Source organism: Rutidosis leptorrhynchoides, chromosome 10, assembly GCF_046630445.1.
Source record: "Rutidosis leptorrhynchoides isolate AG116_Rl617_1_P2 chromosome 10, CSIRO_AGI_Rlap_v1, whole genome shotgun sequence".
Classification (NCBI taxonomy): Eukaryota; Viridiplantae; Streptophyta; class Magnoliopsida; order Asterales; family Asteraceae; genus Rutidosis; species Rutidosis leptorrhynchoides.
Genome location: NC_092342.1, coordinates 355,332,290 through 355,353,756, shown reverse-complemented (window position 1 = coordinate 355,353,756; position 21,467 = coordinate 355,332,290). Strand labels below are relative to the sequence as shown.

General features: G+C 33.6%; 1 protein-coding gene across 1 annotated transcript in view; it reads right to left on the bottom strand.

Moving 5' to 3' along the window:
* LOC139871513 (uncharacterized) overlaps positions 1-11,593 on the bottom strand; it is a 40,991-nt gene extending 29,398 nt beyond the window's left edge. Inside the window, exon 1 of the mRNA XM_071859214.1 lies at positions 11,254-11,593. Coding sequence (XP_071715315.1) covers positions 11,254-11,593 — 340 coding nt within the window. The remainder of the gene's footprint in view (positions 1-11,253) is intronic.
* Positions 11,594-21,467: the final 9,874 nt, after the last annotated feature.

Sequence of the window (21,467 nt, the reverse complement as noted above, 5' to 3'; positions counted from 1 at the left end):
ACACAAGTACGTGAAACTACATTCTATGGTTGAATTATCGAAATCGAATATGCCCCTTTTTATTAAGTCTGGTAATCTAAGAATTAGGGAACAGACACCCTAATTGACGCGTATCCTAAAGATAGATCTATCGGGCCCAACAAGCCCCATCCAAAGTACCGGATGCTTTAGTACTTCGAAATTTATATCATATCCGAAGGGTGTCCCGGAATGATGGGGATATTCTTATATATGCATCTTGTTAATGTCAGGTTACCAGGTGTTCACCATATGAATGATTTTTATCTCTATGTATGGGATGTGTATTGAAATATGAAATCTTGTGGTCTATTGTTACGATTTGATATATATAGGTTAAACCTATAACTCACCAACATTTTTGTTGACGTTTAAAGCATGTTTATTCTCAGGTGAATATTAAGAGCTTCCGCTGTTGCATACTAAAATAAGGACAAGATTTGGAGTCCATGTTTGTATGATATTGTGTAAAAACTGCATTCATGAAACTGATTTCGATGTAACATATTTGTATTGTAAACCATTATGTAATGGTCGTGTGTAAACAGGATATTTTAGATTATCATTATTTGATAATCTACGTAAAGCTTTTTAAACCTTTATTTATGAAATAAAGGTTATGGTTTGTTTTAAAAATGAATGCAGTCTTTGAAAAACGTCTCATATAGAGGTCAAAACCTCGCAACGAAATCAATTAATATGGAACGTTTTTAATCAATAAGAACGGGACATTTCACAAACTGGCCTGGAATCCAGCCTCATGCGATCGCATGAGGTTGGTGTGTAAACCCCATGCGATCGCATGGGGTGCCGGCTACAGTGTTTTTTTTTTTTTTTTTTTTTTTTTATAAAACCTTACACTTTATAAAACATAAAATTAATAAAATTTTAAAAATTTGTTTCTTTTTTAGGATGAAGGCGTTTCGGATCGTTGTCCTAGTCCGTCCCTCGACAAAATTTTAAAATTTGTCAATTTAAAGCGCGGTTTTTAAAAGTAAAGATTTTTGAGTTTTTTTTAATGTTTTTGGCATACTTTAATTCAATAAGATTAAAAATAATGATAATAAAAGTTCTCGTCCCTCCCTCGGGTAAAGCAATTTCGGTTCAACGACCTAGTCTTCAACTTACGATGAATTTTAAAAAATCATATTTTTAACTTAGCGAAATAAAATAAATTTTTGTTTTTTTAAAATTCACACCAAACTTAAATTTAAAATGCATAAAATTAAAAATTCATATTTTAAAAATTCACAACAAACTTAAATTATATTTTTGTTTTTATACATACAAACTTATATTAAAAATATTAATTTTTCAAATATTTACAATTTTAAATATATTAATTTTAAAAATTGCACAATATTAATTTACTATTAATTTTAAAAATATTGTAAAAATAAAATTAAAAATCTTTTTGGCTTTTATTACACTTTAATCAATCAAATATTATCAAAAATATGCGCCCCTCTTTTTGGTAAAGTAATTTCGGTTCCATGACCTAATTTAACTCATGACGAATTTTTGAAATATTTTGAGTTAATTGATTAAAGAAATTTATACCTTAAGAATAAACGTTAAATTTCGCAGTGATGTAATAAATTTTTGTATGATATCAATAATTTCGGTCGCAAGATCTAATTTCATTGAATACCAATTTAATACTTTATAGCGAACAAATTAGCGTTTATTATCAAAAGGTTAAAAATAAAAATAAAAATAAAAAAAATAAAAATGAAAACTATACAAACTTACCTGTGAAATAGATTTCTTAGTGATATGCTCTAGCCCACTCATAAGATAGTAGGACTAATTGATTTTCCATGGCTACATAGGCGTAACCTCGAGCATTTAATATTTTTTCTTCTAAACATATGAACGGTCCATCTCTGCATAAAGTAACAAATTCGGTGTTTGAATAGGTTTGATTATTTAAACATTTACCTTCGTGTGACCATTTTCCGCATTTGTGACATTTTTCAAGGTGTCGTGCTCTTCTTTTCGCTGCGGATTTTGATTTTCCTTTACCAAATTGTAACTTATTATCTTCGCATCTGGATTCTTTTCTTACTCCGTCCAATTTACCTCTGATTAATGATACGATTTCACTCGGAAGTGTGTCATTATTATGTTTAGTAATCAAAGCGTGTAGCATTAGACCATGGTTTAGTTCACAGGAAGTCTTCATTTCGTAAAAACCTAAAAAAAAATAAAAATTCAGAATGGGGGGAGAAGACTAGTTCTTTAGGGTCTGCTAGGGAAAGACCATTCGGGTTCTATTTTCGAGAACTACACGAAAACAAAAAATCTAACTCTAACAGAAATACATATTATCCTTTAAAGACTTGATTCTCCCCACACTTAGTTAGCTGTGGTGTCAAAATTGTGATTAACTCCGTTGTCAACTTCCATTGGACTATCTATGTAGTGTTTAACTCTGTGACCATTAACCTTAAATTCAATCCCATTTGAATTTATTAATTCTATCGTTCCGTATGGGAAAACTCTTTTGACTATTAATGGTCCAGACCATCTTGATTTCAATTTTTCAGGAAATAGCTTGAATCGTGAATTGAAAAGAAGAACTCTGTCTCCTTCTTTAAATTCTTTTGAACTTCTGATTCTTTTATCATGTCATTTCTTCGTTCTTTCCTTATAGATTAACGAATTTTCGTATGCTTCTTGTCTTAATTCTTCTAATTCGTTTAGTTGACTTAACCGTAGACGTCCAGCTTCATGTAAATCAAGATTACATGTCTTCAAAGCCTAAAATGCTTTGTGTTCAATTTCTACTGGAAGATGACATGCTTTTCCATAAACGAGTTTAAAAGGTGTGGTTCCAATTGGAGTTTTGTAGGCTGTTCTAAAAGCCCAGAGTGCATCCTCCAATTTTATGGACCATTCCTTCGGATTTGATCCTACGGTTTTCTCTAGAATACGTTTTAAAGCTCGGTTGGTATTTTCAACTTGTCCACTCGTCTGTGGATGATAAGCGGTGGAGATTTTATGAGTTACTCCATATCTTTTAAGAACTTTCTCAGGTTGATTATTACAAAAATGAGTTCCCCGATCACTTATTAAAGCTTTCGGTGTTCCAAACCTTGCAAAAAGACGTTTTAAACAGTTGAATACATCTCGTGCATCATTAGTTGGGAGAGCTTGTGCTTCTGCCCATTTAGATACATAATCAATGGCTACGAGAATATATAGATTATTATGAGATTTTGGAAATGGACCCATAAAGTCAATACCCCAAATGTCAAATACTTCACATACTTGAATGACATTTTGTGGCATTTCATCACGTTGACTTATTTTTCCGGCCCTTTGACAAGCATCACAGGATTTGCAAAGAAGGTGTGCGTCTTTGTAAATTGTAGGCCAATAGAATCCAGCATCGTAAACTTTTCTTGCTGTTAGTTGAGGCCCATAATGCCCTCCTGTTGGTCCTGTGTGACAATGGTTTAAGATTTTACTAGCTTCATCTCCGAATACACATCGGCGTATTATTCCATCTGGACAACTTTTAAACAAATGTGGATCTTCCCAGAAATAGTGTTTTATATCACTGAAGAATTTCTTTCGTTTTTGAAACGATAATCCTTTTTCAAGAAATCCACATACTAAGTAGTTTGCATAGTCTGCAAACCATGGTATTTCATTATAATCTATCTTCAATAGATATTCATCAGGAAAGTTGTCTTGTATGGCCGATTCATTTAGAACTTCTAATTCAGGATTTTCAAGACGAGAAAGATGATCAGCGGCGAGATTTTCTGCTCCTCTTTTATCTCGGATTTCAATATCGAACTCTTGTAAGAGTAAGATCCAACGGATTAATCTTGGTTTGGCATCTTGTTTCAAAAATAGGTATCTAAGAGTAGAATGGTCGGTATAGACCACCATTTTTGCTAGAACGAGATATGAACGAAATTTGTCAAAAGCAAAGACAATAGCAAGGAGTTCTTTTTCAGTAGTTGTATAGTTCGTTTGTGCTCCTTGTAACGTCTTACTAGCATAATATATAGGTTGAAATCGTTTTTCAATCCTTTGTCCTAAAACGGCTCCCATTGCAAAATCACTTGCATCGCACATAAGTTCAAACGGTAGATTCCAATTTGGTGTTATCATGATCGGCGCACTAGTGAGTTTTTCTTTAAGTATATTAAAAGATTTGATACATTCATCTGAAAAGATGAATGGAGCATCCTTTTCTAGGAGTTTATTCATAGGAGTGGCAATTTTAGAAAAATCTTTTATGAAACGTCGGTAAAAATCGGTATGCCCTAGAAAACTCCTAACTCCTCTAACATTGGTGGGATGTGGAAGTTTAGCAATTACATCTACTTTAGCTCTATCCACTTCAATTCCTTCCTTTGAAATTTTATGTCCAAGAACGATGCCTTCTTTAACCATGAAATGGCATTTTTCCCAATTAAGTACTAGATTTGATTGTTCGCATCTAATAAACATTCGTTCAAGATTAACTAGACATGATTCAAAAGTATCACCGAAGACTGAAAAGTCATCCATGAAAACTTCCATGCATTCTTCTATCATGTCGTGAAAAATCGCCATCATGCACCTTTGAAAGGTTGCAGGGGCGTTGCAAAGTCCAAAAGGCATGCGTTTGTAAGCAAAAGTACCATAAGGGCACGTGAATGTGGTTTTCTCTTGGTTTTCGGGTGCTATTGGAATTTGAAAATATCCGAAAAAACCATCAAGAAAACAATAGTAACTATTTCCGGCTAATCTTTCTAACATTTGATCAATGAAAGGTAAGGGAAAGTGATCTTTTCTGGTGGCGTAATTTAATTTTCTATAATCAATACATACACGCCATCCTGTTACAGTCCTAGTAGGAATAAGCTTATTTTTCTCATTTGTGATGACAGTCATGCCACCCTTCTTAGGTACGCATTGAACTGGGCTTACCCATGGACTATCAGAAATTGGATAAATTAAACCTGCATCAAGCAGTTTAATAATTTCTTTCTTAACAACATCTTGCATATTAGAATTTAGTCTTCGTTGGCGTTGCACATACGTTTTATGACCTTTTTCCATAAGGATTTTATGTGTGCAATACGAAGGACTTATTCCTTTAATATCATGAATCTTCCATGCAATAGCTGGTTTATGAGCTTTCAACACAGAAATGAGTTGAGATTTTTCATTTTCAGTAAGAGAAGACGATATTATTACAGGTAATTCAGATTCACCATGTAAATAAGCATATTCCAAATGGTTTGGAAGTGGCTTTAACTCTAATGTCGGAGGTTCTTCTATCGATGATTTATATCGATATCTGTCTTCTTCTTTTAGCATTTGAATTTCTTCTGTTGTTGGTTCATATCCATTAGCCATATGTGTAGCTAACATTTCAGTTTCATCAATTGGTTCAGTACCTTCTTCTAAAGAACACTCTCCTGTTCCTTGTAATTCTGGAAATTCTTCTAACAATTCTGCATGTGATTCTATAGTTTGAATATAATAGCATGTATCATCTGCAGATTGCGGTTGTTGCATTGCTCTATCAACTGAAAATGTAACACTCTCGTCCTCTATACTTAGGGTCAGTTTCTTACCAAACAAGTCTATCATTGCTTTAGCCGTGTTTAAGAATGGTCTTCCTAATATGAGAGGAACTTGAGAATCTTCTTCCATGTCCAGAATAACAAAATCTACTGGAAATACTAAAGTACCAACTTTAACTAGCATGTTTTCCATTATCCCTCTAGGATATTTTACTGATCGATCGGCTAGTTGTATGCTTATTCGTGTTGGTTTCAATTCTCCAAGGCCTAGTTTAGCGTATAGTGAATACGGCATTAAATTTATACTAGCACCTAAGTCTGCCAATGCTTCTATTGAACTAAGACTACCCAGAAAACATGAAATTGTGAAACTTCCTGGATCAGATAATTTTTCTGGTATCTTATTCAACAGCACTGCAGAACAATTAGCATTCATAATAACAGCCGAGAGTTCTTCCATTTTCTTTCTATTTGAGATTAGATCTATCAGAAATTTAGCATATCTAGGCATTCCTGAAATTACATCAATGAAAGGAAGATTGACATTTATTTGTTTAAACATATCCAAGAATTTGGATTGCTCAGCTTCAAGTTTCTCTTTTTTCATTTTACTCGGGTAAGGAAGTGGTGGTTGGTATGGTTTAACATAAGGTTTAGCCTTAACTGTGTTATCTTCATTATCCTTTTCAACTACCGGTTCTTTTTCCTTATCATGTTCAGGTTGTGGTTCTTGTGGAGTAGGAATAGCGTCCTCAGAAATTACAGGTATTTCAGGTGGTTTAAGTGTAATACCACTTCTTGTGGTAATGGCTTTAGCTGTTTCATTCCGGGGGTTAGCATTTGTATCACTAGGTAAACTTCCCGATAACTTTCCTCTCAAGTGTAGTGATGTCTTGTAGTGATGTCTTGTAGTGATGTCGCATCCTTGGTAGAATATTTGTACTATTTGACAAGTGTCTAAACCATGTTGCGGACATCCTCTCAATAACTTTCCAAATCTGGTCCATGCCACATATAGAGTTTCATTCGGCTTCTGTGTGAACGTAACAATTTCTCCTTGAAGTCTTACGGCTTTAGATGCCGGAAAGAATTGTTTAAGAAATTTTTCAACTAAAACGTCCCATGTATCAATCGCCCCTTCAGGTAACGATTCCAACCAATCTTTGGCTTCTCCCTTTAAAGTCCAGGGAAATAACATGAGATATATCTGTTCATCCTCAACTTCTCGAATTTTAAATAGTGTGCAGATCCTATTAAAGGTACGAAGATGTTCATTTGGATCTTCCTTCGGCGCACCACTAAATTGGCATTGATTAGTCACCATATGTAGAATTTGTCCTTTGATTTCATAATCTGGCGCATTAATGTCTGGATGAGTAATTGCGTGACCTTGGCCAATGCGTTTAGCTCGCATTCGGTCTTCCATACTTAAAGGTTCCAGATTCTCCATAATTGAATTTGTTGAATCTGAATCACTAGAGGATTCTGATTTAATGGTTCGTTCCTCAACAATCTCTGTTTGAATGATTGGTGGTTCCGGAGGAAAAATTAATGGTTCAGGATCTATGAATCGTCCCTGAATATTTTTCGGATTCTCAATTGTGAGGTCGGGTTCAAAAAATGGATTATCGGAAATTTGAATTGGAGTACTTGGTCGACTGGATGACGATTCTAAAGAAAAATCAACGGCGACAATATTTGCTAGATGTCTTGATCGAGTTACAGGTGGTGAACGTACAAAAGGTGGTGAACGTCTTGCTCAGTGCATTCACTGAATATCCTATTAGTTTTTAAAAGGAAAGAAACATTATATAAGTTATCTAATTAATAGACTTTTCTGATTTTGCCCACGTTTCGAATAGCCAAAAGATGCAGCAGAGGGGCAGGATTCGTTTGGTCTCAATATAATTGAGTACTGTTTGGCTCCAATAACCCGGTCCACGTACAAATCCAACTATTACTACGAACCAGAAAATTTTGATGTCTATCAATTTAACCACTTAAAATAAATTTTCGTAATTTTAAGAAATTTAGAGAAGAAGTAGAATAAAAATCTATGTCCTAAAAACTAGGATGGCGAGAAATAAGAAAGAAAAAGAGCGCGTCGAAAAAGGAAAAAAAAATGACTATAAAACTTTAAAACACTCGACTAACCCAACCTTATTACTATCACTAACTTAAAATTAAAATTGCAAATTGAGATTACTAATTGGAGTGATAATTGATACATAGGTAAAAGGCGTCGAAAAATGAAAGTAAGAAAGTAGCGCGTTGAAACTTAAAAAAAAAAAAAAAAAAAAAAAAAAAAAAAAAAAACTAAGAATTAAAAGTTGCGTCTAAAAATATTAAAGCTTACAAGAAAAACTATATCCCAAATGGCAATATCTTAAAAAGGTACTAAAACTAAAAAAGGCGTCGCAAAATTCTAAAGCACCTAAATCTTAGTCTAAAGAGAAAGCACTTAAGGGATTTTACGGCAAAGCCTAAAAATCTAGAAATAAAAATAATTATGGCAAAAACTAAGTTTTAAAACTAAATACGAACGAAAAATATAAAAATTACTCTAAAACAATTAAAAAGGGACAAAATATAAAAATATACTAAAAGTTGTAAAAAGTACAATTTTTATAAAAATATTATTTTTATATTATTTATTTTATAAAAGTATTAATTTTTATATATTTATAAAACTAATTAAAACTTTAAATACAAATTAAATAACAAAACTAAATTAAATAATAAAATACTAAACCCTAATTAGGGTTTAAGTATAATTAATAATAATACTCCGTAATGATTACTGAATTAGGGTTGTATGTGGCCTGTCAGAAGACCTCATGCGGTCGCATGAGATTATGCCTTCGGGCTCATGCGATCGCATGAGCTTGGATTTTGGGCCAGTTTACGGGCTGTAACAATACCGGGCTCGAGTATTTATTATTTTTTTTCTGTTTTAAATATTTATATAATATAATTACAAAATATTTAAATAAAATTTAAATTTTTACAAACTAAAATAAAAATAAAGAAACTTTATAAAACTTATATATTTAACAAAATCTTAAAAATATTTATATTTTTGTTTTCTTTTTATATTTTTGAATTTTTAAAACGTATTTTTACAAAAGCGTATTTTAATAAAAGTAAACTAAAAATAAAAATCCTTTTTTTTATATATTAGCGTTGCGCTTCTGGATTTTAAGCTAGATTTCGATCCCCGGCAGCGGCCCCAAAAATACTTGATGTGCGTAGAGGTGTATATGAAATAGCTTATATTTTACTAGAAAAAACTATTAAATACGATACAATTTTACACAAGATATTTATTTATTTAAAGAATGGATATACTTAAACCTTGCTACAACACTTATAGGCAGTGTACCTAATCGTACAGTAGTGTAGTTTTTAGTAAGTCCGGTTCGTTCCACAGGGAAAAATCTTTAACCAAAGCTTAACGCTATATTAGTTTTAATTTATAAAAATACAAATATATAAATAAGTAATATTATTATTATAAAAGGGGGGGGTTTTTACCGTTTAATGACCGGTTTGTCGATTTTAAAAAAACTTTAGTCGCAGTTAAAACCTAATGTAAAATATTAAAAATAAATATAACTTAATTTAAAGCGTAAAGTAAATAACGATAATGAAATTGCGATAAATAAAAGTGCGATAAAATAAAATTGCGATAATTAAAAAGTACGATAATTAAAAAGTACGATAATTAAAAGTGCAATTAAATACAATGACAATAAATAAAAGTGCGATAATTAGAAGTGCAATTAAATGTAAAATAAAGGAAATTAAATATGAAATAAAAGAATTATGCTTATTTAAACTTCCGTAATCATGATGTTTGACGTGTTGATTTTAGTTTTATGCCCATGGGTTAATTGTCCTTTGTCCTGGATTATTTAATATGTCCATCTGGTTTTTGTCCATAACAGTCCATCAGTCATAAATATAAAGTGCGAGTATCCTCGTCAAATTATCCTTATACCCGAAGTCAAATATTCCAACTAATTGGGGACTTAAACTGTAACAAGGTTTTATTACTTTGTTTAATAATTACACCAGGATATCGACTGCGTGTAACCCAAGGTTTTAATACTTTGTTATCAATTATGCCAAGTGTCCTTGTACATAATTTTACCCCTGTTTTAATAATTCCATAGACTATTAATCCATTTCCGTATCCGGTTAAATGAACGATTATTCGTACATATAAATACCCCGCCCATCGTGTCCGATCGAGTGTATATGGTTATTTATAGGGACGTCCAATTGTAAATCTTTATATTAAAATTAACAAACTATCATTTAGTTAAACAAATATAAAGCCCATTAATAGCCCATAGTCTAATTTCCACAAGTGTCGTTCTTTTGTCCAAACCCCAATTATGGTACAAAGCCCAATTACCCAATTTTAGTAATTAGCCCAACATCATGATTACTTCGATTTAAATAAGCATAATAATAACTTAGCTACGAGACATTAAATTAAAAAGGTTGAACATAACTTACAATGATTAAAAATAGCGTAGCGTTATACGGACAGAATTTCGACTTACACCCTTACAACATTCGCTAACATACCCTTATTATTAGAAATTAAAATTAAAATTATAATATATATATATATATATATATATATATATATATATATATATATATATATATATATATATATATATATATATATATATATATATATATATATATAATACGTTTGATAGAGAGAAAGAAAGATTGATATATTTGATGTACCAAACTGCGACTTTTATAGGCATGTGGGCTGAAAAGGGCCTCATGCGATCGCATGGGCTTTGCCCTTCAAGGCCATGCGATCGCATGGCCAGCTGGGGAGGCTCAAAAGTCTTTAAAAACGTGGGCTGCTTATTTATTTATTATATAATATAATATATATAATTAAATTTAATTATATATATATTATATTATATTCTTGTACTCCATTGACTTGTAATTTTTAGTCCGTTGCGTCGAGCGTTGAGAGTTGACTCTGGTCCCGGTTCCGGATTTTCGAACGTCCTTGCGTACAATTTAATATCTTGTACTTTGCGTTTTGAATCTTGTACTCTTGTAATTCTGAGACGTTTCTTATCAATAATTGGAACCTCTTTGATTGTACTTTGTACTTTTTGAGCTTTTTGGTCGTTTGCGTCTTTAATTCGTCGAATCTGTCTTTTGTCTTCACCTTTTATTATTTAAACGAATATCACTTGTAAATAGAACAATTGCAACTAAAAGCTTGTCTTTCTTGAGGGATAATGCTATGAAATATATGTTCGTTTTTAGCATTATCACACACACACACACACACACACACATATATATATATATATATATATATATATATATATATATATACACACACACACACACATTACAACATATAATATTACAAATTATAAATTCCAATTACCATGTATATATATACACACACATATCTATTTACAATTAATTGTTCGTGAATCGTCGGGAACAGTCGAAGCTCAATTGAATATATGAAACAGTTCAAAATTTTTGTGACTCAACATTATAGACTTTGCTTACCGTGTCGAAATTATATAAAGATTAAGTTTAAATTTGGTCGGAAATTTTCGGGTCGTCACAACAGCATGGATTCTAGTGTTTACATAATGATTGAATTCTTGAAAAAGTTTTTCCAATCCCCAAAAACCAGATGCTTCATCTTCGCCTGCATCTGGACTGTTGTGTTTCCGTCTGAACCCATCTTTGTTGCCGGAATTATGGTGATTGACCTTCGGCTTGGTGGTCGGAGATTGTTGGTTTCCATCTTCTCTACCGGCGACATCTATGTCCATATCCCGATTAAAATACTCTTCACCATCATCATCATCGTCTGATGATCCATAGCTATCATCAATAAATTCATCGTCTGAGGAGGATTTAAATGACTGAGCATCACCATCCTTTTGAGTATTAAATTCGAACTGGACAATTCTTGAGGAGTCTTCTTTAACGCTAACATAATGGATATTATCTCCATCGGCTAACATGACCCAGCCATCTATCGTACCCGAACTTTTACGAACATGAAGCAAAGTGTTGTCGTGTTTGATGTAGGGGTTGTGATTCCCTAGTCCACCATTGTTCTCGGACCCCTTGTTACTCTCCTTCTTCCTGTCTAACTTTCTCTTAGATCTTCATCCTTTTGCTTATTGAATTTGAACCTAAGATCCTCATGCTGGAAGTGGTTTACCCGACTTGACCTCTCTTTATCCCTAAGTTTATCCCTAAGATCCTCAAGACGACCCCCTGCAATATCACAGAATTTCCTATCATCTCTGTATGGATTCCGGAATGGTTGCCTGTGCATGAATTGATTCTGACCAGGTTCCCCACGCCGTTCATCTTCCAACTTTTCCTCTCTATCTCTTGCTCTGAATATTTTAATAGGAGTGCCTTCGAATTTGATTTTTTCAAGCCTCGAAATAAGTTGTTCAACACTGTTTAAGTTGGCAAACCTAGCAAACGCGAATCGATTGCCGTTTTTCAATCTTTTCCCTGCTACATAGATATCTCTAATATCACCAAAGGGTTTGAAACTTCTCCAAAGATCTTCCACGCTCCAACTTTCCGGGAAGTTGAAAAACATGAACGATGTCAATTGGATTCCGAATAGCCTAGTTAACCGATCTTGAAGTCCACCGTTGTACCTATTTCGTGCATAACCTGCTCCGCCCTCTCTCTCTCTCTCTCTCTCCATGTTGCCTCACTTTCTCTCTCCTCGCATTCTCTCTCACACTCTCCATTAGCTTTTTAAATAAATATTTGATAAAATGGTAAAATTGTGTCATCTTTTAGGTCAAGGTCCCCCCGTAACTCAAAACTCCATCAAAATTGAGGTTTGATTTTTTTCAAACCTCCATCAAAATTGAGGTTTGATTTTCTCTTACTTTTATTTTTTTTTCACTGTAGGCTATTCAGAAAAATATCAGTGTACGTCACGTATTTTCAAAAAGTGTTATAATGTAGGCTATTGGCGACCGGTAACCTGCAAGTGCAGTCCCTGGGGCTAACAGACGTTAACAAGAAGCATTCATTGATCGAATTGATTAGAGTTTCAGGTTCCTGATTACTCTATCAAGCATCATGTTGCAGCATATCGTGTTAAAATTCATCTTAAATAGCAGATCGAAAAGTCAAAGTTTATAGATTTTGGTCAACAATTCAATTGGATCGTTTCTCGAATTTTCAGGTATTGATTTTAGTTCACGGGTGTTAGATGATGGAATTAGAACAACTTTCATGAAGAAATCATATCCTAAACAAGCCTAAATCTTAACGTCTGTTAGATTCAGGGACTGCAGGCGGGTAACCGGTCATCAATATCCTACATTATAACACTTTTTGAAAGTATGTGATCTACACTAGTATTTTCTAAGTATATAAACAAATATAAGAGTATAAAGTTATTTGGTAGCCTTAACCCTATTTTTTCATAACGAATTGTCAACCGATTATATCAAATCATAATGAAAAAAATCAATTATCCATATTAGTTTTCATAGTTAAAACCCTAGAAATTTGGTGCCCCTCACAACTTGATGTGCAGTCCCGTCGCACACCTCGACCCTCCCGGGTCGGCCCTGAATCGATGCAATGGTCTCAACCACCTTCGTCGTATTTGAAAATCACTAACTCGTCTACCATCGATGACCCTGCCACTGGAACCTTTAAAAATCCACTAGATTTGTTTCAAAAAGGGTCACCGGCGACAAGATTGACAGTTTCTTCAACCTTAACTTGGATACTTACAACCTTGACTTGTTAATTCCACCACCAGTAGTTGGATTCTACCGGAGAACACCATCTAACCTCTAACGAAGAAATCACTATCGTCTTCATTTCGTAGATTCGTTTTTTTCCCTCCGGCAACAACCTGCAATTAACTAAAATATGCTACCAGCGAAAAAGACCTGCAACTTCTAGTGAAAGAGATCTCAATAACCCTTTGTCGTTTTCGTAGTTTCGTGATTTTAAAGAATCATTATTCTTTTGTTGATCTTTTAAATTTGTTATTGAAAAGCTATAGTTTGTGACTTATTTCTAATCAAGTAATTTCTCATTGTTTGGAAATGAGTTTCATGTTTGGAAAATATATATTTTGATTAGAAAATTGCTGGAATCCAAAATAGTATTTTCAACGATTAGCATTTTTTATTTTTTTATTTTTATTTATTTATTTATTTATTTTTTGCGATATCCTCAATTTTTGATGTGCTGATGATAATAATGTTTGGGTGGAAATGTTTGATAATGTGTTGGCGATGATGATAATGTTTGATACCCATATTATATTATATTATATTATATTATATTATATTATACTATATACTATACTATTATCTAGACAAAATCTGTCTTATTAGCGATGAATAATACTACGCACTATTTAAATTTTCGATTTTTACAAAATTAACCTCCTAACTTTCATTAAAATACAAATCAAACCTCCCACTTTATACCTATATTCTAAATTCTAAATTATTATTTATCACATTACTAAAACCAAAAATACTGAATAATAACACCCACCACGCTTTACCGACTTGTACGCTGCGCTCAAACAGTTAGACTCACAGGGGCCACTACTGTGCTACAGTAAATTTTTTTCCCAACGATAAAAGAAGCAACTTTCGTAAAAGAACCAACCCTTCAATGCTACCAAAAGATGTCGAAAAACATTCTTTTTTACAAAATAGATCAACTAACTTATTTTAAAAAAAAAAAAAAAAAACTCGAACGCTAAAAGAAGCAACTTTCACAAAAGGAACAACCCTTCAATGTTAGATGTCGAAAAACAATCTATTTTACAAAATATATCAAGACTTTTTTTTTAACTCGCATTCAAAACGGAGCCTCCTGAGCGAAGCGAGGGCTCCACAACTAGTTTGTTCTAATAAAAAAAAATAGTATTACATAAACTATGTAATAAAAAATACATTACATAAACCATGTAATACAATCATGCTGCTAATCGTTGATCATGATAATGTTCGGATGAAAAATAGTTACAAAAAATATACTCCATATTAAATAAATACAAAATATACCAAGAAAATAACATGCAAATACATAGTAACAATATAAAAAAAGAACAATAAAAAATAAAAGAATAATTTCATGTATCAATTTATACCTCAATTGTAATCATTTTCAAATCATAAACCCTTTTAAATACCAAATTGAAACTAAAATCTTTTATAAGCAAAGAAACAGTCGATATTTTTCTGTATTGGAAAATTGTGATTTTTATCTTACCTTTTTCAACAATTTTCTCATAAAATATCGCACGTATCACGAAATAAACGAGGCCCAAAGGAACCGTTTTACTGAAACACGTACTTCCGTCCAATTATTATGATTTTTTACAAAAATAAATATTACTGAGTATATTTATTTATATAAATAAAAGATTTAATGATCAACGAATAAAGTTATATATTAAGTTATAATTGACATAGATTCGGCCATTTGTTTAAACCTACCAGTCATTTGACATGAATGACACCATTAACATGCAATAACTAACCAATAACAACAAACATACAATATTCAACTGAGACACAATCAAAGCTAGAGTGAAAACCCAAACCGGGAAGACACCGTGACTCGACTAAAACTGCACCAACATCAAACTAAAAAAACTTCGACCCCGAAACAACACCCCCTCGACACCGCGAAAGCATCCCATCACTCCTCACATAACTGTCATCAAAGACACAAGAATCACCAACTGGGCAACCTAAGAACACCCACCTCGAAACCGCTATCAGAAAACAGAGGAGAAATCTCGTTAGCCAACAAACCCTGGAGGAAACCGCCAACAAATTTGGATCATAGGGAATCAGCCAGTCTCCCAAAAATTTTGTTCGGTTATACATCATTCAAGAACGTTGATGCCCCAGGATTCAATAAGAAAACAAGTGCTAAGTTTCAGATCAATGAATAAACCAAACGAAAGAATAGACCTTTCTCGCTCGGTACCAGTAACTAAACCCCAAATTGATAAAGATACCACCACAAATTAGAGATCTAGAAACACTACAAACATTCAATTACAGCTGATAAAGATTCCACCACAACTATAATATCAGATATGAAGATTTGGATTTCACCACAATGTTTGATAAAGTAACACCACAAACACTGATAAAGAAACCACTCTTAGCCACCAGAATCAAAGATTCGTAAAGACACGGAGATTTTGTAAATAGATAAGCTCTATCAAACTTTCATTCATTCATCAACTAAGTTTTACAATTACAAGATCTCTCTATTTATAGTAGAAGCATCTTTCTAGATAAGACAAAAACATAAAAAGAAAAAGGAGACAAAAAGGAGAAACAATTACAAATTAGCCAATAAGAGTAAATGACACAATCTGCAAAAGCCTGCCATTTGGTAGTGCTCCTCCTATGATAAAAAGCAGCCAATGATAGACAAGAATCTTCCTGGACAGCTCAACATTCTAGAACAGCCACACACACGTGTTAAGCATGTGACTTAACCTGGTTATTGAAAAGCATAAGATAAACTTGAATCGTATCAGCATGCTAGCCCTTCACAGAAAGAAAACAGCGTCGCCTGCTGGTTGAACTAGGACTGTAAACGAGCCGAGCCGAGCTGCGCCCGAGCTTGATAGTGTTCGAGCTCGGCTCGTTTGGTTTTCAAAAAGCTCGAGGTCGGCTCAGTTCGAGCTTTAAATTTTTAGCTCGAGCTCGGCTCGTGATTAATGTAAAAAGCTCGAGCTCGGCTCGTTATAAGCTCGTTAATTATTTAAAATTAAATTTCGCTCGGCTCGTTAAACTAAGCTCGAGCTAGTTAAACAAAGCCCGATCGACTCGTTAAATGATTTGTTGAAGGGACCTTGATGTTTGCTAAGGAAGATTACTTGTTTAAAAAGAAGAAACGGTAGATAGATATTGAAATATGGTACTTCTCCAAGGAAATAATATTACGATGTATTGGTTCACACGAACCAGCTCGAGACAACTGATATGTATATTAGACTTAAGATACTAGCTATAATAATAAAAATATAAATACATAACTTTATAATTAAAGCTATATATATGACGTAAATATATGAAGAAGTAGATGCAGATTCTTACAAATTAAATTTAGATGATTGGTTATGTGATTTCTCTTTTGAAAGTTCTCTGACTTTTTTAAGAGAAATAGACGGATTGTGCAAATGAATAGAGAGTAAATAAAATTGAGAATGTTAAAAGATGAAAGAAAAATAAAAATAAAAAAAGTAAGATGAAAGTTTAACAGTTAGGGACTTGAGAAAAGGAATATATCATATATACGTGATGTGAAAAGCTCAAAGCCTATTCAGCTTCGAGATTCGTGAAAGAAACTATAGCATGCACTCTGTCATCATATTCAAACTAGATTGGTGGTCCGTGCTTCGCGGCGGATTAGTGTTATTTTAACGCTACTATATCGTTAGACAGTTTTTGGCCTGAAAGTCATCAAAATATTGTCCACTCTTTCCAGACCATTTACGCAATGGCCGACAACTGTTATGGTAATATTCTACTATATAAATGAAAAATGCGTAAACAACTGGATATATATATGTTACAGTCTGGGTTGCAATACTCAATTTAACAACAAAATGAATCAAAATAAATTAAGTTTTGAGGCTTCTAAACAAATTACTTATCGGCAAAAACTTATCGTCCATATAACTTTAGTAGGTTTTTTAAAAGATAAAAAATCAAGTAATATACATTATATTGAAAAAGGTGATGAAAAATAAAAATATAACCCTTTTTACCTATATTTTTTAAGCTTCTATTTGTTGCTAGAAAACCCATTAAATAAACACCTACCATCGATTGTATTAGAAAATTGGAATTAGATTTTTATGTATTTGAAAAAAAAAATGTATTTGCAAAAAAAAAATGCTACAGTAAATTGCTACAGTGAATGCTACAGTATAACAGTGAATTTGAGAGTATGTGGCGGTTCCTAATTGAATGTCATTTACAACAATTAATATATAGTATAATAATCCGGTGAATAGTAAAGTATACTTTCTATTGATATATATATATATATATATATATATATATATATATATATATATATATATATATATATATATATATAATTACTTAACATAGTACCAGTAATTAATAAAATAGAATAATACACACACACACACACACATAGATATATATATATATATATATATATATATATATATATATATATATATATATATATATATATATATATATATATATATATATATATATATATATATATATATAAAGCTCATTTAGGCTCGCGAGCTTATACGAGCTCGATATATGAAGCTCGAGATCGAGCTCGTTTATTAAACGATCCCTAACTTAGGCTCGAACTCGAGCTCGAGCTCGTTTAAGCTCGACTCGAACCGAGTTTTTAATGAGCCGAGCTCGAGTAGCTCACGAGTAGCTCTGCTCATTTAGAGCCCTAGGTTGAACTAAGTTTCGTGTGCTGGTTGAACTAAAATTCTTCGGCTGGTTGAACTAGCTGGTTCGTCTAAGTATAAATTTGCTGGTTCGGTTTGCTGGTTAACCGGCTGAGTGAATTAAAGCTTTACTGGCTGAACTAAGCTCGTTTGCTGGTCTGGCTACTGGTTCTTCTTCTTTGCTGACTTGCCTTCAACTATCAAAAACTTTATTCATGAAAAACTTAATTACTTCAGTTTAAGGACTGAAGTAGGGTAACCCCTGACCCTCTTGAACCAGCTCCAAAAACACATAGATGATAAGAAAGAGATGGCAACACGACCATTGCTTGACCTGATTCGGGTGTAAAATCTTTTGAGCTTGTGCTGGTTGTGTTGCTGGTTACATTGACCAGCTCACCCGCATCATCCTCCCCCTCTAAAAAGGAACTTGACCTCAAGTTCTCAAGGTTATCATCTTCCAAGTAGGGCATCAAATCACCAACATTAAAAGTGCTAGAAACAACACTATCACTAGGCAGCTCGACCTTGTAAGCATTATCACCAACTTTTTCTACCACCTTGAATGAACCCTCAGCTCTTGGCATTAACTTGTTCTTTCTTTTTGCTGGAAATCTTTCCTTCCTTAGATGAATCCAAACAAGATCACCAGGAATGAAAGTGGGCTGCTTTATGTGTTGGTTAGCCTTAGCTTTGTATTGCTGGTTGGTCTTTTCAATTTGTGCCTTCACCTGCTCATACAGCTCATTCATCTCTTTTGCTTTTGCTTCCGCCTCAACACTTGCCTTAGGCTCAATTGCAAAAGGAACCAGATCAATGGGTGTGAGTGGATTTGCACCATAGCAGATTTCAAATGGTGATTTTCCAGTGGAGTAATTAGGTGCTCTGTTGAAAGCAAATTCAGCATGTGCAAGCTTCAAATCCCACTCCTTCAAACTTTTCTTCACAGTGTTCTTAGCAGTATTCCCACAGTTCTATTAGTAACTTCAGTTTGACCATCAGTTTGGGAGTGGTGAGAAGTGCTGAACAAAAGCTTAGTACCAAGCAGCTTCCATAATATCTTCCAAAAATAACTTAAGAAGTTTGTATCTCGATCAGACACAATTGTTTTTGGCACTCCATGAAGACGAACAATCTCTTTAAAGAATAAAGCAGCAACAATAGTAGCATTATTGGTTTTGTTGCAGGCTATGAAATGAGCCATCTTTGAAAATCTGTCAACAACAACAACCATAATTGAATCTTTGCCTCGCTGAGTTCTTGGCAATGCAACAATGAAGTCCATGCTCAAATCTTCCCATGGCTGGTTGGGAATAAGAAGAGAGGTATACAAACCCTTGTGAAAAGCTTATCTAGCTTGAAAACGGGTAGCACAACGATTAACCATAGCTTTAACATCTTTATCCATGCATGGCCAATAGAAGTGTTCATTTAGGATCTCCAATGTATTGTTAATCCCAAAATGACCAGCTAGACCGCCTCCATGTGCTTCTCTAATAAGCAACTCCCTGATTGAATCGTTTGAAATACACAATCTGCTGCCCTTGAATAGAAACCCATAATGTTCAACATAATCTCTTTTGAACTCAGCAGGTGAACAATTCAAAATTGGATCAAAGTCTGGATCAGCTTCATATAACTCCTTAACAAATGAGAATCCAAGAACTCTAGCTTACGGATTTGACAACAATGAATATCTCCTTGATAGAGCATCAGTAACAACATTAGAAATACTAGCCTTGTGTTTAGAAATAAAGGAGTACATCTGCAAGAATTCAACCCATTTTGCATGCCTTGGATTTAGTTTGTGCTGACCATTAATGTATTTCAAGGCTTCATGATCAGAAAAGAGAACAAACTGCCTTGGTTTCAAATAATGAGACCAATGATCAACAGCTCGAATGATAGCATAAAACTCTTTATTATAAGTGCTATAATTTAGCTTGGATCTACTTAGCTTTTCACTCAAATAAGCTACTGGTCTTTTTTCTTGCACTAGCACAGCTCCAATGCCAACACCACTTGCATCACACTCAAGTTCAAACGACATATCGAAAATAGGCAAAGCAAGTATAGGTGATGAACTTAGCTTTTCCTTTAATGATTCAAATGTTGATTGTGCAGAACTGGACCATTCAAATACCCCTTTCTTCAAGCAATCAGTAATTGGAGCAACAATTGTAGAGAAGTCTTTGATAAATCTTCTATAAAATGAAGCTAAACCATGAAAACTTCTGACTTCAGTAATGGAAGAAAGACTAGGCCATGATCTGATTACTTCCACCTTAGATGGATCCATTGAAATGTCTTCTTCAGAAACCACATATCCAAGAAACACCATTTTGCTAACAAAGAAATCACACTTCTCCAGCTTTGCATATAATTGATACTGCCTCAACAACTCAAATACTTTCCTCAAATGATCCAAGTATTCTTCTTTAGTTTTTGAGTACACTAGAATGTCATCAAAGTAAACAACCACAAACTGCCCAATAAGTGGCCTGAGCACTTCATTCATAAGTCTCATGAATGTGCTGGGTGCATTGGATAAACTAAAAGGCATAACCAACCACTCAAATAACCCACCTTTGATCTTGAAAGCTGTCTTCCATTCATCTCCTTCTTTCATTCGAATCTGATGATACCCACTTCAAAGATCAACTTTGGAGAATACACAAGAACCATGCAGCTCATCCAGCATATCATCTAATCTAGGTATGGGATACCTATACTTGCTAGTGATGTTGTTAATAGCTCTGCTGTCTACACACATTCTCATGGAACCATCTTTATTTGGAACCAGCAAAGCTAGTACTGAACAAGGACTCATGCTGGTTCTAACATACCCCTTTGCAACCAGCTCATTACTTGATTTTATAATTCTATTGCTTTATTAGGAGAACATCGATAAGCTGCTTTGTTAGGAAGAACATACCGAGGTACAAGATCAATTTGATGTTCAATACCCCTGATTGGTGGTAAAGCAGCAGGTAAATCATTTGGGAACACATCAACAAATTTGGATAACAAGGGTTTTACCCCAGCTGGTACTTCATCATGCTGGTTCAACTCATCGCTTTCAACCAGCAACAACAAGTAAGCACCAGTACCACCCTTTAACTCAGTATCAACTTCAGCTTGAGTCATAAACAAAGTTTTATCATTCTTAACAATAGGATCAGCTCTAGGTATTTCACTAGGCTTTAAAGAAGTGAGGGTGATCTTTTTACCATTCACATACAACGAGTAAGTATTTTGGTGTCCATTATGATAGACATACTTATCAAATAACCAAGGTCTACCAAGCAGTAAATGACAAGCATCCATAGGAATAACATCACAAGTAATCTCATCTTGATAAACACTACCAATAAAAAATGGAACAATAACTTGGCGAG